The 18586-nt window shown below is 39.2% G+C and overlaps 1 protein-coding gene across 4 annotated transcripts in view; it reads left to right on the top strand.

The window, feature by feature from the left end:
• NELL2 (neural EGFL like 2) overlaps positions 1 to 18586 on the top strand; it is a 388134-nt gene that overhangs the window by 43773 nt on the left and 325775 nt on the right. Inside the window, exons 1-3 of one of the 4 annotated variants that reach the window (XM_047788020.1) lie at positions 12179 to 12312; positions 13009 to 13094; positions 13557 to 13685. In XM_047788020.1, coding sequence (XP_047643976.1) covers positions 12194 to 12312; positions 13009 to 13094; positions 13557 to 13685 — 334 coding nt within the window. In that variant the 5' untranslated portion in view covers positions 12179 to 12193. Of the gene's footprint in view, positions 1 to 12178; positions 12313 to 12455; positions 12620 to 13008; positions 13095 to 13296; positions 13407 to 13556; positions 13686 to 18586 lie in introns of those variants that run through there. The other 3 variants (XM_047788022.1, XM_047788021.1, XM_047788023.1) reach the window with 3 other exon arrangements.

Raw genomic sequence — 18586 nt, 5'->3', positions numbered from 1 at the left:
CAACGCTGGATGGTTAACCCACTAAGCAAGGACAGGGACTGAACCCGCAACCTCATGGTTCCTAGTCGGATTCGTTAACCACTGCGCCATGACGGGAACTCCAGCTCATTTCATTTCTGACACATACTTGAAAACATCTTCAGTATTTAAATTATACTGTACTTTGCCAATATAGTCAATAGATATAGCTGTATAATTTGTAAAAGATATTGTTCTGAGTTCTTCTCAAGGCAGAATATGGAATCCCAATCTAAGGAATTGAATAGAAAAAGAGAGAGGCAGCTCCATTTAAATTTAAACAAGGATGCACTGAACCTCAAACTTACTTCTTAGCATTATTTTTGGCCTTAAATATGCAGCCCTGATGAAGATAGGCACCTGGTAGGAAATGCGGAAGAAGCTTTTTCTCTACAGAGTCCTTATCCACAGAAGGAAGAAGAAATCTGTTCTGGAAATAAAAATAATCTTTTTTTAAAGAAAAGTGTAACATATGACCACTTTAAAAGTTAAGAATGAACAAAAATTTTCCAATAAAAATAAAGGACTTTGACTCTTTTTTTTTTTTTTTTCGTATTTTTAGGGCTGTACCCACAGCATATAGAGGTTCCCAGGCTATGGGTTGAATCAGAGCTCTAGCTGCTGGCCTACACCACAGCCATAGCAACTCGGGCTTGTGACCTACACCACAGCTCATGGCAATGCCAGATCCTTAACCCACTGAGCAAGGCCTGGGATTGGACCTGCATCTTCATGGATGCTAGCCAGATTTGTTTCTGCTGAGCCATGATGGGAACTCCTAAAGGACTTTGACTCTTAAGGGGCATGATCCTGAGGTACCCAAGCTCCTGCAGAGGCAGTGGCTGAGCTGAGAGCAGAGGGCCTTTTATCGGTGTGTCCTGCAGGATAACTTCAATAACGTGGCCTCTTTGGGGGAGTGCATGTTGAATATGGATCTGCGTGGAATTGAAGCATGAATAATTTTAGCAAGATCTGTTCCCATGGCTTCAGTGACCATCTCTGGGCTAGCCCATACCTCTCTTCTTGGTTCCAGTAGATTTGACATTGCTACCCGGATATGTGACACATCCGTCAAATTTAGTGAGCTGTTTTCCAGAGTGGCAGGGCAGAGGGAACAAGGATGGTGTCCTGTGAGTAAGGAACATCTCAAAAGAGAGCAAGTGAGCAGAGTGAAGAATTTGGACACTAGCAGCACACCCTAATCTGGAAGGATAATGATGGAGAAGATGCCTTCTCCACCGCTGTCCTGATAAAGTGTATGTACCCTTGGAGGCAGTGATACGGAGGGGAAGAATTTTTAATCGCGTTTAAACTGAAATGACCCAGGGGAAAAAAGAAGTGATTGAATCAGCCTGAAATTCACTAGATTAAGTTTTCTAGCAACTTTAAAAGGGGATAGCTATCATGGAGTGGTTACGAAAATCAATACCGGGGTCACACTATGTTTGAATCCTAGGTCTCCAAATATCAACTGTATGATCCTAGTGACGATACTTAACCTCTCTGTGCCTCAGTTTCCTCATCTGTAATATGGGTACCTCATAGCTTTATTATGAGAATTAGTGTGTTAATTCTATTAGACAATGTCTGACACATCGTAAGCCCTCAATAACAATAGTTAATTATTCCTTCACCAGGAAAAAGTGAGGTCTTATGCTGAATGTGAAGTATAAAAATAAAGATACGCTTTTGCACATCTGAGTTTTGTCAATTAAAATAACATATCACCTATAGAAGGAAGTAGGATGCTACAATAGTTAAGCCAAAGGAAAAAATATTTTGATGTGTGGACAAAGGGAATAGATAGGCAAAAAAGTGAAAAATATGTCTGTAATGTTGGAAAAATAGTTGTCAGTCATGTTGATGCAGTTTCCTGTGGAAGAGGGAGGAAACTCAAGGAAACGAAATGAATGTCAGTTCTTCATCCTAAGTTGGAGGCATTTTTGAGGCACTTTCTTGTGTACAATCAATAACAGCCTGAAGTACTGAGATAAATAACAAGTGAGAATAAGTTGTCAATTTATTTTTGTTGCTAAAACATTTGTTACAAAACTGCTAATTTTACACAAGAGACTTTGCTTAGAAACTTAGACATCCATCAGAAATTGTTGAACTCGTTTTGAACCTGTAGTAGTGATCAAGATATGAACGAGATGAGCTTTTGCTGTATCTTAGCAGCTGTATAGAAGGTTCTGTAGACGCATGGGTGGTGCATAGTTTTCTTGGAAGATCAAGAGGCACTAGTCATATTTTTAAACTGACCTGTCACTGTTCGTAAGGTCCCTTTGGACAAAGTGGTGCCTGGACCCTTGTTAAGATTTGCTGATCTGAGGCGTGGGAGCATGGGTGGACCTTGTTATATAAATGACTGAATTTGGAGACTGAGGCCTGCACTCTAGCTCTGAAATGAATGAGTTGTGTGATTTTGAGCAGATTGTTTGCTTTGTTTGGGTCTTGGTTTGCAAAAGGAGAACTTTTCAAGCTTTCCTATTGAATGATGGTGAATGATGGCCAGTTTTCCCAGTAGGTCCCAGACTTAGCTCTGTGAACGTGGTGAGTCAACTCACACGGGGAAAGGCTAAGGATGACCTGAAGACCCCCTGCACCACTTGCACATTTATCTCCCTGCTCACTCAGCAGCCCTGTCTTTCTTGTTTGCCTTCTCACAGCTCCAGCCTGTGGCCAGGACCGTAAAGCTGGAGACAGAGGCTGGCCCTGGCAAGGTGATGGAACTCTTGAGGCTTTTCTTCCTGTCAGAGGATTTGATGATATGTGTTAATAGACACTGTGGCTGGGTTCATGCTGAATCTGGGTCCCTGCCAGCCTCTTTAAGCTCCTAACACAAACTTGTCCTTGTTCTCAAGCTGTGGATTTGGGAAACCTGGTTTGGACTTTCCATCTGGTAACTACATGTTCATCAAAAAGAAGATTTTGATGTCAGCATCTGAGCATTAAGAATTATGTGATGAGTCAGGAAAGATTTTGTATTATTGTGTCTTGAGGCCTGAACTTAATAAATTTCCTTTAAGGTATGGGCTGTGAATAGCCTTAGAAAAAGAGAATGATTTTTGATGATAGCAGAGGCAGAGTCAAATAAAAATCTTCCTTTGAAAATGGAATTTTTAATGACTTCTATATTTACCATTTCTGGAGTTAAGTTATAGGATGAAGGAAGAAATGTGATATAAGTAAAGCTGGTTTCTAGGTATCACTTAGAATATCCTGGCCGCTAGCCCTTCCTGGGAGGGTTACTTTGTCTCTTTACGTGAGGCATAGCTCTATCCTTTAAGAGAAAGCCTTAAGCAAGGCCTGAAGCCAGCAGACCGTCTGGGTCCACATGGATGCTTTATTCTATTGAGATAAACACTATGTACTGCAGTGCATTGGCAGAGCCAGCCAGTGCTCATTCTGCCTGCCTATTGGCAGTTAAAAATAAGGGCTGCATGGTGGGATGTGTTTTTAAACCGATGATTCATGGCTCTTGCAGACTGGTAACATTTGATAAGCCAGTAAGTCAGTCCTGTCCTCAGAACTCTGTCTATATCCATATCTGTCTATCTATTTATATGAAGTTAAAAAATATTTCAACCAACAAGGTAGAAGTGCTGTTTAGTTAACCATTAGCTCATTTCCCCTTCTCTTTTCCTTGTTTATTCTTTTTTTTAAAAAGTTTATTGAAGTATAGTTGGTTTACAATATTGTGATCATTTCTGCTGTACAACAAAGTGACTCAGTTATACATGAACACACGTCCATTCTCTCTCAGATTCTTTTCCCACATACATTATTACAGATTATTGGGTAGAGTTTCCTGTGGCCAGTCATTCCATATCCTACAGTGTGCGTAAGTCTTTCTTATGAACTGATTTTAACTAGCAATATTTTGCATTATGGTAACTGAATCACAAAGGAGAATGACAGAAACAGACTAACCCTGATGTGGCACAGTTGAATGTGACAACACCAGGAGGAACTTGCATTTATGTATTTTCAAAGTGGACTTGACCTCTGCAGCCCTGGACTAGCTAGGCATTTACTCTTATGCTGTCCTGATGACAGGTGCAGGGAGGTTATGTTTGGCTCAGGAAAGAGGCAGTGGGCTAGGACCTCAACCCAGAGCTCCTGACCGAGTTCCAAGCTTGTTTCTTTTTGCCGTGCTGCCCCTAGAACTGAGTTTGAAATACTATTTCCCTTATTTTTCTTAGGGAGTTTCAGTTGAGTTGTGTAAGTAGTTCAAAGGACATGGAGAATATGAAGAATGTTGACTGAAAACCCAACCTTCTTCCCTATTTCAAACGGGCATCTCTTTTACCTTCTACTGTCACAAGTGAGAAACAGTGAGCCTTGGAAGGAAAGATGTCTGTGTTACACATGTCTGTGTTACACAAATTCTCTTCTCTCACTTACCATTCTTTTTTCCATGTTGTATGTAATCATTCTTATTTTGAAATGCTGCTTCTTGGAGTTCCCTTTGTGGCGCAGTGGTTAACGAATCTGACTAAGAACCGTGAGGTTTCGGGTTTGATCCCTGGCCTTGGTCAGTGGTTAAGGATCCAGCGTTGCCGTGAGCTACAGTGTAGATCGCAGACGCGGCTTGGATCCCACGTTGCTGTGGCTGTGGTGTAGGCTGGTGGCTACAGCTCCGATTAGACCCCTAGCCTGGGAATCTCCATGTGCCATGGGAAGCAGCCCTAGAAAAGACAAAAAGACAAAAAAAAAAAAAGAAAAAAAAAGAAACACTGCTTCTTTATTATACTTTTTCTTTTACACTTTTTCTTTTTTTCTGTTCTAATGTTATCAGTCTCCTTTGATATCTTTATACCCCTTCTAGTTTAATTCTATTTATAGAATCATTCTATTATGTTCTGTGGTCCCATTGTTTTGACAGAACCTCACAAAGTCTTGAAGGGGTCTTGTTAGGCCCTTTCAAATGACATGTAGGGTGAGAGAGGTGTTCAAGTCTATGGTTGGTTAAATAAATCTGAGCCACTCTGTCTTGAGTCCTGGAATAGAAATAGAAACTAAAGTACCCAGTTGGGGTTTTTTGTTTGTTTGTTTGTTTGTTTTGTCTTTTTAGGGCCACCCCTGAGGCAAATAGAAGTTCCCAGGCTAGGGGTCCAATCAGAGCTATAGCTGCTGGCCAATGCCACAGCCACAGCAATACCAAGCCTGAGCCACGTCTGTGATCTAAACCATAGCACATGGCAATGCCGGATCCTTAACCTACTGAGCAAGGCAGGGATTGAACCCTCGTCCTCATGGTTACTAGTCAGATTCATTTCTGCTGAGCCACAACGGGCACTTTTGTTGGTTGTTAATATAAAATGAAGGAAACAAGAAAATGTGTCAGGAATTACCCCATCGTTATCCCAGTTTTTGTAACAGTCTACAATGTGTCAAAGAAGTGTATCGATCTATGTATTAGTAATGTGCTCCTTTTCATTGATAAATTGTGTTCCATTGCATGAATTCACCATATTTATCTATCAGTCTATTGGCATTTGGGCTGTTTCTGCATTTGGTTAAAATGAGTAAAGCTACTATAAAACATTCAGAAATGGATCTCCGTAAGGAGATCTGGTTTCATTTCTCTAAGTACCTAGGAGTGAATATTTCTCCTTATACGGAGCTTCCAAACAGTTTTCTAAAGGGCCTGTACCATTTTGATTCCCTCCAGCAAAGAAAGAGAGTTCATGTCACTTTGCATCTTATTGGTGCTTGGAATTGTCAATCTTTTAAACTTTAAACATTTCAGTAAGTGTGCATCACATTGTGGTTTTAATTTAGATTTCTTTAGTAACTACTGATATTGCACTTTTCATGTTCATTTTGGCCATCTGTACATCTCTTTTTGTCTATTTAGAAATTTTGTCTGTTTTCTTTTTTTAATTGAAAATCTTTGTCTTACTGAAATATGACTTTATATAATACGAATACAAGTGCTTTGTTAGATACATGTTTTGCAAATATTTTCTCCTACTCTGTATTTTGTCTTAATTTTCTTAACTGCGTCTTCCAAAAAGCTAGTTTTTAATTTTGAAGTTATGCGACTTCTGTGCCTAGCCCAAGTCACAAAGATTTCCTGTGTTTTAAAGTTTTACCTTTCACACAAACTTCTGATCCATTTCAGATAAATTATTGCATGTAGTCCAAGATCAAGATTATGTATAAGAATTCTCTCCTTTCCTCTTTTCCTCTCCCTCCCTCCTTTCCTCCCTCCTTCCCTCTCTCCCTTCCTTCCTTTCTACCCATATGGATGTCCAGTTGTTCAAGCATCATTGTTAAAAATTATCCTTTATCCATTGAAATATCTAGATGTCTTTGTAAAAAAAAATCAGTTAAGCATATATGTGTGAGTCTATTCCTGTACTCTTTTTTTTTTTTTATTTCATTACCCTTATCCCAGCACCACACCATCTTGATCACTATAGGTTTATAGTATAATCTTAAAGTCAGTTTGCAGACATTTGGCCCTGTCCACAACATCCATGACATTCAGTTCATGCAAAAAGGTCCTTGAAATTTGGTTCTATCCAAGTCCATGAGCATATTTGGTTCATGCCAGATGGTTTTGGACAGGACCAAATATCAAGGACCTTTTGGCATGGACCAAATGTCTCCATGGTCATTTTGGAAAGGACAAAATGTAGCCAAATATCAAGGACTTTTTGGCATGGATCAAATGGTCCTGCAGATATCAAGGACCTTTTGTTGTGGGCCAGATGTCTTATGGACATTTTGGACAGACCAAATATCCAAGACCTTTTGGCATGGACAAAATATCTTCATGGACATTTTAGACCCAATGTCCCACAAGGTTGACATCAGAGAGTGCAAATACTATACATTTTCATTTTTTCTGGCTTTTAAATTTTCTTTACTTATGCCATATAAATTTTATAAGCAGCTTGTCAGTTGCTTCCAAAAAGCCCACTGAGATCTTGATTTTGAGTTTCTTGAATTTGTAGATAAATATGAGTATAATTGATACCTTAAGATATTAAATCCTCTTATCAATAACCATGGTAAATCTTTTCATGCATTTAGGTCTTTAATTTCACTTGGCAATATTTTGTAGTCCACAGTGTAAAATCTTATCTATATTTAGATTTCTCTGTAAGTATTTTGTTTTTAAATGCTATTATAAGTGGTGGCTTTTTTTTTTAACTTATATTTTCAGTTATTCCTTGCTAGCATATAGAAACAAAGTTGATTTCCATATGTTGAACTGGTAACATTGCTATACTCACTAGTGCTAGTAGCTTATTCATGGATGCTTTGGGAAGCTTTAAATATAGATGACCAAATTATCTTAGGAAGGTATTATTTCTTCCTTTCCAATTTGAATGGCTTTTATTTCTTGGCTTCTTGCATTGATTGCAAACTTCAATACAGTGTTACCTTCTTAATGTAAAATCTTTAAAAATGTCCTTTATCATACTGAAGAAGTTTCCTCATGTTTTTACTTTTCAGTTTTATCATCAATAGTTGCCGAATTTTGATAAATGCTTTTCTTGTGTCAATCGATATCCTAATGTAATATATCTTCTTTATGCTGTAAATGGGGTAGATTATACTGATAGATTAAAATGTTGGATCAACCTTGCATTCCAGGGATGAACTCTACTTCATTGTAGTTTATTGTTTTTTATATATTGCAAATGTGATTTATTAATATTTGGTTGAGAATATTACAGGTATGTTCAAAGATACATATGTATCCATAGTTAAAAGGTATATTTTGTGTCTATGTTGTAGTTTTCTTTTTTGTTTTCTATTGTCTGTCTGATTTTGTTATAGGTAATTCTAGTCTCATAAAAGAGGTAAGAAGTGTTCACTCCTCTTCTGTTTTCCGGAAGATTTGTGTATAGTTGATGTTATTTCTTTAAATGTTTGGTGGAATTTAGCATTGAAACTATCTTGGATTGGAGGTTATTATTAATTATGAGAGGGAAATGTAGGGAGTTTCTAAGTATAATTGTGGATTTTCTTATTTTTCCTTTAATTCTATAACCATTTCTTTAGGGTTATGGTTTCATGTATTTGGAAATTTTGCTATTAGGTGCATACACATGTGGGATTGTTATGTCTTATTTGTGAATTGACTGTTTTATTATTAGTAGTGTACCTCTTTATCCCTGGTAATGTTCTTTGCTCTAGACTTACTTTTTCTGATATTAATATAGCTATTCCAACTTTCTTTTGATCCATCTTTGCATTGTATATCTTTAAAAAATACTTTTACCTTATTTGAAATGTTTGTTTGGTTGGTTGGTTGGTTTTTGCCACGCCCATGGCATGCAGAAGTTCCTGGGTCAGGGGTCCAACCTGCACCACAGCAGTGACCCGAATGACAACACTGGATTCTGTAATCCGCTAGGCCACCAGGGAACTCCTGAAATGGGTTTCTTTTACCAGCGCATAGTTGGGGGACATTTTTCGAGTCCATTGCAACAATCTTTGTCTTTTAATTGCTGTGTTTAGACCATTTACATTTAATGCAGTTAGGGATAGGTTTGGGTTTTGGGTTTCTATTTTATTTCTTTTTTCTTTATTCTTCTATTATCTATTTCCTTTTTAATCCTTTTTCTGCCTTCTTTCAAGTTACCTGAATGATTTTCATTTTATTTTGTTTTTCTATTAAGTATGTATTTTTGTGTACTTTTTTTAAAAATTAGCATTTTGGAGACTACAATATGCATACCTAACTTTCCATGGTCTACTTAAAGTCAACATGTTACACTTCAACTGGAATGTAAAAACTTTTCCATCATATTGGCTCCTTTATCCTCATCTCTTTATGTTGTCATTGTCTTATGTATTACATCTACATGCATTTAAACTCCTTTGGACAATTTTTATTTTTATTTTTATTTTTTTGTCTTTTGTTCTATTAGGGCCGCACCCACAGCATATAGAGGTTCCCAGGCGAGGGGTCGAATTGGAGCTGTAGCTGCTGGCCTACACCACAGCCACAGCCACAGCCACACGGGATCCGAGCCGCATCTGTGACCTACACCACAGCTCATGGCAATGCCGGATCCTTAACCCACTGTGTGAGGCCAGGGATCGAACCCACAACCTCATGGTTCCTAATTGGATTCATTTCTGCTGCACCATAACGGGAACTCCCCTTTGGACAATTTTAAAATATTCTCTTTCAATCATTAGTGTAGCCAGAAGAATGGCTTCCCAAAGGTATCTACAGTCTCATTCCCAAAACCTGTGTATAAAGAAAAGGAAGTTTGCAAATGTGATTATGATTAAGGGCCTTCAGATAATTACCCTAGATTATCAGGTAGCCCCAGAGTCATCATATAAGTCCTTTAAAGCTGAGGACCTTTCCAAATTGTAGTGAGAGAACCAGAGAGAGTGCATTGTGAGAAGGACTTAGCCTGCTGTTGCTGGCTTTGAAGATCAGAAAAGGGGGCAGTGAGCTGAGGCATGTAGACACTCTCTAGAAGCTGAAAAAGTATGAAAGTGGAGCTTCCTCTAAAACCTTTAGAAAGAAATACAACCTTGTCAACACTGAGCTTAACCTGATGACTAGTGTCAGATTTATGGCCAACAGAATTGTAAGATCATAAATTTGTATTATTTTAAGGCACTAAGTTTGTGATAATTTATTACAGCAGCAGTAGAAAACTAATACAACCATCAAACATATTTTAAAGGACTCAAGAATAATCTATTATATTTACCCAGATATTTGCCATTTCTATTGCTTTTTTTTTTATTCTTAATATGCTATTTGTCTTTCTGTTACCATTTCCCTTCTGTCTGAAGAACTTCCTTTAACAATTTTTTAGAACAGGTCTCCTGGTAACTAATTCTTACGTATTTTCCTATTCTGAGTTTGTTTTGCCTTCATCTTTATTCATAAAGGATATTTTCACCAGGTATAAAATTCTGGGATGAGAGAACTCTTTGCACACTTTAAAAAAAAGTTGTTCCTCTCCTTCTCATCTACATAGTTTCTGATGAGAAGGCTGAATTCATTGACACTGTTACTTTCCTATAAGTAATGTATCATTTTCCTCTGATTGTTTAAAAATTTTTTCTCTGTGATAGTTTTCTTTTTCTGTGGTTGTGTCTGTTGATAGTTTTCTGTTGTTTTAGAAATCCATGATATACCTAGTCATGGATTTCTTTTTTTTTTTTTTTCCTATTTGGAATTCACTGAGTTTATCTATCTTTTTTCCAAATTCAGTAAGTCTTAGGCCATTATTTCTTGAAATACTTTTTTTGGTACTGAACTCTTTCTCCTCTCCCTGGATTCCAATGACATGAAGGTCCAACCTTAAAATGTTAATAGCTCTAAGGTTGAGAACCCCTGCTTAGGTTGAGACCATCTCCCTAAATAATACAATTTCTTATCTTTATTATGGTTTTCTAAAGCTTTGCACTTTAGTTTTATAGAAACAACTCCCTCCCTCCTTACTCATATTTTAATGGTTTTCATAAATTTAATTAGATCACAGAATTACTGTAGTAGGTTCAACTGGAATAATTTTGGGTACAAAATACCATTCTTCTGGAGAGTTATTGTTGTGACTTAGTGGTAATGAACCCTACTAGTATCCATGAGGATGTGGATTCAATCCCTGGCCCTGCTCAGTGAGTTAAGGATATGGCATTGCCACAGCTGTGGTGTAGGCTGGCAGCTGCAGCTCAGATTAGACCCCTAGCCTGGGAACTTCCATATGCTTTGGGTGCAGCCATAAAAAATAAAATAAAATAAAACCAAGCAAACAAACAAAAAACAGGTTGTCAGAATACTATTCTTCTGGACAGAGCATAAATGTGTATGCCAAGTTTACTAACCACCAGGTTTCAGCCTATCATAGATGAGAGTCAGAGAGGTTAGAGAGTCCCCTTGATTCTATGATTTGGTTGAATTTGATTAGGTTAGGAGAACTTCTACGTGAAAATATGCATATATATATATTTACTTTTTTTTCTCATATTATCTTTTAGGCTTTAATGTAACTTTTGTATATCCTTATTACAATTCATTATTTTAGATGTACTGCTATAAAAAGATCTTTAATTTCCTGATAAGCAATGTCTTTGAATTGATTCAGTTATATTAATTTCATTTTGTGTAGTTTTGCAAATTTAGGAAGTTTCATAATACTTCATCACATATCACATCACTTTGGAATATTTCTCAGTTGCTCAAAGTTTATAAAATCATAAATAGAATACAATGGAAAAATCGATAAGGAGAGATAATTGAAGATTATTTTGGAAAAAATTCCAGATTCTGATTTTTTTTTCCCTTAAAAATTCCAAGGTCAGAGCTAAACATGTTCCCACCTCCCCACTATAATATAATATAGCACATATTGCTCTGCTGGAGTCCCAAACTGTACCTGGTAGGCATTTTGGTAACTAGCTGTGTAGCATCTTTTTGGAGAATTCAGACTCTACTTTTTTGAAAGGAAAGTTAAGTAACTCAACTGATCTTTGTACCAACGAACATTTTAATTGCTTTTGAGACTTGCTTTTCCAGAATGGGAATTTAGTGTCATTCAAAATTTGCCTCAAAATTTTAGGGCTATATTGAAAAATACTCTATGCCAATAACCTTGAGTATTCGATTTCAAATGACCTCACTGTTATGGTCTCACTGCCTGTGGTGAAGGATGGGTAGAGCTGCATGAATGTGGTCAGCAATGGGTGGCTTTTCTCTCTTGTCCAGGCTCCATTGTCGTCTTCTACTCAATTCTTCACTCCCTGGCCCCATTCTCCCCTCCCCTCACCCCCACTCCTATGTGTCATCTCTCTCTCTCTCTCTCTCATCTGTCTATTATTTTTCTCTTCTTTTCGGTGTGGGCAGACAGACTGGCTTTGCTACCCATGCCTCCTACTATGTGCCAGTCCTGGAGAACTAGAGATCGGTCTAGAAGCAGGGTTTGGCAGGGGGCGCGCGAGGTCCCGGAGCTGTCCAGCAGTTCCTGGCTAAGTTCTCCCTTGCGCTTTTCGCGCTGGGGAAGCTCTCCGCCACCCCGCCCCGAGCAGGGAACCTCTCCTTAATGCTACCAGGGCTTCCCAGGTTCCCCATCTGTCTCTGCCTGTTTCTCTCTACTTCCAGCCCCACCTCGGGAGCCTAGCTTGCCTTAGTAGTCTTCCTCCGCAACCCCCCGAGGGGGGTCCCCTCCCCAGTCCTCACATGGGCTTCCCTCCTTTGCCTCAAGGGCGGGCGAGCGCACCTCTTTCTAGCCTTGCTTTCTGCTGTTGGGTGGTCCTCCTCTCAGTCTGTCTTTCCAGACACGCGCCCGAAATCGAGGGGTGAGAGCAAAGACCGCACATCAACTTAGCACCTTGAAATAAGATCATCCGATCCCGGAGGTTGACGTTGCCGGGGTCTGGGAGAGTGAAAAGGAGGGCGGAGGCTGCAGCGGCTCTGAGGCTCGCTAGACGGGGCTTGGAGACCGAGGAGCCCTTGCGGGAGAGGGACACGGGCGCCGGGCCTCGCCCGCGGGCCCTTTCCTTTCTCCTCCTCTCCCCGCCTCCCCGGCCCGCCCCTCCCTCTCCGAGGAGCAGTCTCTCCGCGCGTCTCCGGGCGCTCTCTCCATTGTCTCTGCTTTTACAACAGGTTCGGGCGGCGGGGAAGGCGGGCGGGTGCGGGGCCGCCCCAGCTCCGGCTTCCTAGAGGCGGCCTCTCTTCCTTTGGGTGTGCATGCCTTTGGCTGCTTTGATTCGGCTTCAGAAGCTAATTCCCCGGCGGAGCAGCCCCCGGCGAGTCCGACCCCTCCCTTCGGGCCCCCTACCAGCCCGCGCCCCGCCGCCTGGGCTCTGCGTGTGGGAATGATGTGCGCATTGGAGGGTCTAAGTTCTTCACGTGCCTGGGGGGTCCTCCCTTTTTTTTCTTAGGCAACCAAATCTACTAATTTTACTAATCAGTAAATCCAAGGCAGCGGCTGGAGAGACAAACGCTATTTTCCCGCTTGATTCCAAGAACCTCTTCGCTTTTTATTTTTAAAGAGGGAGACGATGGACTGAGCAGATCCACACCATGGAGCCTCGGATCTTACTGAGAACATTCTGTTTGATCTTCGGTCTCGGAGCAGGTGAGTGGCCACAGAGCTGGGGCGGGAGAAGGGATGGCCCCCGCCTTGGGGCAGCCCGAGCTGCCTGGGGACGCCTAGCTTTTCCTCCACCCAAAGTAGGTCTGGAGTGGGAAGCTTGGAGTAAGGAGTGGGTTTGGGTTTGGATTTTTTTTTTTTTTTCTTCCTGAGCTTGTCTTGGAGACCGCAGGGCGGGTCACATCCCTAGTCTAGGGTCTGAGGGCCAAGGGGAACTTTGCACTGAAAGGGGTTTAAAGTAGGTCACAGAAATGGGACTGGGTGCTTCGCTCTTGAAAGCTTGGCTGATCATCTCAGGTAAGGCTCTCAGCGGTGGAGGGAGTCGCCTCTCGTCGTCGGTTTCCAATATTGTCTCTAAGACGCGGTTCTTTGCTGCCCTGGAGGAAGAGGCTTGTGTTTTGATGGAGCTTTTCCTTTCTTTCCTCCTCCCTTCCCTACTCCCACCAGTTTGGGGGCTGGGTGTGGACCCCTCCCTACAGATTGACGTCTTAACGGAGTTAGAACTTGGGGAGTCCACGACCGGAGTGCGCCAGGTCCCCGGGCTGCATAATGGGACGAAAGCCTTTCTCTTTCAAGGTATGAGGAACGTGCTCAATCCCCAGTGTGGTTTCGGTTCGGATAACCCCGGAGGAGCTGGCCCCACCGTTCCTCCTAACTTCTGTTTTGCCTCATGGTTGACAATCTGAGCTGAGATGTGGAGGGTCATTGTGAAATACACCTTCCATCTCTTTTTAAGGGCTTGGTTTCTTTCCTCTCTCGCCCCTCTTCTTTCTTACTTTGTACTCTTGCCAGTTCTAATAGATAGTCCCTTAATTACTGTACAGAAACTCCGATGGCAGATGGTTGATTTTGGAGTCTGGGGAACAATGAATTATAACACAAACGCCTCATTTGGGTGAAATTGACTTAGGTAGGAAATAGGGCAGCTTAACCTCTAGTTAAGACGCTGCTCTCTGAAAGTTTCAGAGACAGTGGTGCCCAGCTGGGGAGGAATTTCTTTATGTGGGTAGCTTTGTGGAAAAATTAATACCTCTCAGTAGTTTTATCTACTATCTATAGTGTTTATATCACTACCACAGTGTATTTGAGACAAGATTCCTTATTGAATGATCATGATTCTTCCTTCTCCATCAATGACAAGAGAAGAAATAATATTCTCTTAAAAATTTTGAAAAATATTTCATATAAATGTTAATTCAAAAGTATTCCTCCTGTCACCATTAATCATGTACTTAGGATTTTAAAACTCCTTTTTGAAGTCCCTGAACATTGGCTATGCACAAATGTCTACGTTTAAAATTATATTTAAATGTGCTGTGTAGTCAGAAGCAAATTCCGGTATATCAAGACTTCAGCTTTGATTTACCAAAGCTTTTGATTATTGCTTGGTTTGTGGGAAGATACTGTAATATGAGCTTCCAAAAGGTAGCTAAACACATACAGAAAGACTGGTTTCACATATGGTGAAGTATAGATGAAGGCAAAACAGAAACGGAATTTGCTTTAACATATACGATGGATTGGCTAAATCATCCCCCCCCCCCCCGCCCCTGATTTTTCTTCTGTGATTATGGTGCTGTGGCTTCAAAAAAAAAAAAGTGCAACTAATAATTAATGAAACGTTGGATATGCACAATAAAACCACTTCAGCAAATTTGCCACCGAGCAATAGGCATAAAATCAAACTTGAGTGTTTCTGTAGTGGTGTTGTTGCCTGATACAGCCAGTATGTGTCACCATGGACAGTAACACCAAAGCCTCCAGTTAAAAGGAGGAAATTGACATGTGTTGCATTTGTTTAAAACAAGTTCACTCTTAAAATAAGTTAAATGTAATTTTGTTTTAATTATGGTGAACCTACTAAATGTTTTTAGTGTGATGGATATTTGTTATAATATTCATTTAAAGGTCTTTTTTGTTGTTTTGGTGGGGAGTGGGGTTGTGACTTGGGACAATGAATCCTTTAAAAACGACCAAATCTGATAAAGGAAGTAAGGCTAGACTGTTGGCAAAATTCACAGAGTGGAATAAAAATGTCATTATGATTAAACTTCCATTTTTTCTTTTTCTTCTTCTTTTTTTTAAATCTCTGATTTTCAGTCCCTATCAGCTGGAAATCAAATTATTTCAGGACTGCCAATTTGAGTAACCGGGAAGCTTTACAGAAGCTAAAGCTCTTGATAAACAAATAGCACTGAAGCACCCTTAACATTTCCAAAGGTCCTTTAAATTATATTGGTGTTCTTCTTGGCTTCCTCTAGAGAGTGTCTGAGCTGTCACACATGGAAACCTCAGGACTGTGCATTTTATGTTCTGATGCTAGATAGTTAGATAATTTCCAGGAAGTAGTCTCAAAGGCATCAGTATATTTTCCTGGTTAATTTTTTAAAAGAAATGTTTAATATTCATTGTTATTTAAATTGTCAGTTCTTCAAGGTAGGCATTGTGTTGCAATTGAATTGTCCATAGTCATATAAATGCACATAGATGAATAGTTTTTGTTTCCTTGTTGGATCAAGCCCAATATTTAGGGTAAATACCTAACAAATATAGTTTTCTAGATTTGGAGATGTAAACTTTATTTCCTGCCAATTATGAACTATTATTTCATAAGCAAGTATTTGCTACCTGCTGTGTTCTCAGTAGACATAAATTACTGATGTGCTTATTATGCTCTAAAAATTTCTCTTATTCTAAGATTGAGATTATAGAATTGACAACAGGTGGATCTTTGGCCCTGCTTGGTAGTTCTGCGTTACCTTGGAAAGGTCTTTCCTTCGTTATTAGAGTGGTGAAAACTGTTGTTAAGGAGTCAGTCCTGACTTCCACTGCTCCACTGGGGTTCCATGAGTTTTAAAGAGACAAAAGCTTTTGGCCTCTGAAGATTTTATGGATTGGATTTATAGTGAATTTAGAGTGCTGCAGATCTTTTTGTATAGTCTGTAAAATGTCATAGCAGGAATAGTAACACATTACAAAACCTGTGAGATGCTCTCAGATTTCATATAAACCTATCAGATAAGTTACTTTATGCTATCAGGTATGTTCCAAATAGATGGAACAGATTTTTGAACCATCACATTTCTTCTGCAGTAATACAACTATCCTCTTTTGTCTCTCATCTTTAAAGAAATTTCAGCATACAATTTCCTAGTGATTTTTGCTCATTTCATGTTGCTTCTCCTTTTGGTCACTTCATTCTTCTCTTTATTGGTTTGTAAGATATTTATGATTCAGTACTTTTAAAAACTAAATAATATTTGTAAATTATTGTGTAATACCAATCTGTTACTTAATAACTATTCACCATATATGTATAATAAAAAAGAAATGTATTTCAAAGTCATATCTGATTTTCTTCATATATAGTATAACTAAAATTGTTTTGTTGTTGTTTATAGCTGCTCTGGAAATTGAGGTAATAAGATTCTAAATTAGATCATCCTTTGATACATATGGTTTTTTATCTGTGCCAATTACAATAATTTTCAAAGAAAAAAGTGAGCAGGCAACAGTTTGGAATCTGTATCACGCTCTTCCATGTATTTCTAGCTGCACTCTGACCCGTAGCCACAAAAATACACCTATGTTTTTAAAAATAGAGGAGTTGATACTGACAATCAAAAGACCTATGATAGGTTGTAAACAGTTCTGAAGTGTTCAGGACTAGCACAATTATAAATAGACGTCTACCAACCTTGTTTAAAGTCTAGGGGGTGTTCTTCAAGACAGTGATCATAATAACATTCTTTCCTCTTTGCACGTGAGAGACCAAGCGTGAGAGTATACAGAAGCATGGTTCTAGGACTTTTCTAAAAAAGGAAGTTCTTTGTAAAAAAATCTTCAGGATTTTTAGATCTTTGGTTTTAGCATTTTGTTTGGCCAGGTTCCCAAACTAGATAGTTTCATCTGTTGTCTTAATAAAATTTCTTCCAAGGTGTTCACAGATATTATGAGTCGTTAATCTCCACAGGAGAACTAGATAAAAATCAAAGTATACTTTTTCCCCTGAGTTGGTAATTTGAATAAATATTTTAGTAATTATTTTTAAGGAACTTTAAGATTTTAAAGGAAAAATGGTGTTCACAATCTACTCTTATGCCAGTATATGAAAACAGGAATGAAATTGGGCATTTGGTGGTGGGCCATTGGCTTGACTAGGCACAGGTAACTGCATTAAAGAAAGTGAGGTGGCATTGAGTGTCTTTAGTTTGATAGTTCATAAATATTTGTGGACTTAGGTGGTCTTTGATGCTCCATTAGAATAGAATGAGTAAGAGATGGGCTTAGAAGCCACATAGACCCAGGTGGAGTTGCTTAATTTCTCTGAGCTTTAGTTCAATTATAAAATTAATGTTGTTATGAGGATTTTTTGTGTGTGCAATTACTATTCTGCTAGGTGTTAGACATGTAACAAATGAAGTTAGAACTTTACTTTCACAGTGCCTTAAAAATAGTCATTAAACAAACAGTTACACAGATAATAATTTAATTGGTGTTAAGATAAATGATACGAAGAACAACTAAGGGTGTAATGGGAATCTATAGTCTTGCTTAGGGAGTCATAGGACCAGGGAAAGTGTTTTTGAAAAAGAGACATGTAACCTGGGAGATGAAGGATAAAGGAGGATAGTCTGGGAAGAGGAGCTGTGAGGATTCAGAAAAGAGGGGTAACACTGGCAAAGGACATAGCATGAGCAGAGATCCTGGGCCTGGAATGAGCCTGGTGCATTTGAGAAAAATGGAAGAAATCTAGAGTAGTGGAGACACAGGCATTTTGATATGAAATGAAGTAAAGAAAGAAAGCACAGATCAGGTTCCATGGTCGAGGATATTTATATGAAGAACTACAATCTTTTCATTACACAAGATATATTGTGGTGGACAGGCTAATAGTATCTTAAAGATGTTCACCTCATAAGCCTAGGAACCTGAGAATATGCTGTGTTACATGTCAAGGGGGCATTAAGGTGGCAAATCAGCTGACCTTAAGATAAAACAATCTTGGATGATCTGGGATGTTTTTGGAGTATGTGGGTAGGCCTCATGTAATCACAAAAGGTCCTTTAAATCTGCAAAAGTGAGGTGGAAGAGTCATTGTCGGGGTGATGCAAAAAAGAAAGACTAGACTTGCCATTGCTGGCTTGGACTATAAAAGTGAGCCACGAGCTAAGCAATGTGGGCAGTCCCCAGAATTTGGCTAAGTAAGAAAACAAATTTTTGTTTAGTGTGTCCAGAAAGAATGCAGCATAGTGACAGCTTGATTTTAGCCAGGTGGCAGATTCCAATTTGGACTTCTGACCTCTAGAAATGTGAAATGATAAATGTGTATTGATTTAAGCCATTAAATTTGTCGTGATTTGTCATAGGAGCAATAGGAGATGAATATGGATTTTGATACATGGAAGTGGGAGTTGCTGTAAGAAATATCTAAAAATGTGGAGGGTGGTTTTGAAATTGGGCAGTGGGCATAAGAT

The sequence above is a fragment of the Phacochoerus africanus genome, chromosome 7, assembly GCF_016906955.1.
Source record: "Phacochoerus africanus isolate WHEZ1 chromosome 7, ROS_Pafr_v1, whole genome shotgun sequence".
Lineage (NCBI taxonomy): Eukaryota > Metazoa > Chordata > Mammalia > Artiodactyla > Suidae > Phacochoerus > Phacochoerus africanus.
The sequence above is the reverse complement of the archived record's forward strand: the minus strand, read 5'-3'. Positions and strand labels throughout refer to the sequence as shown.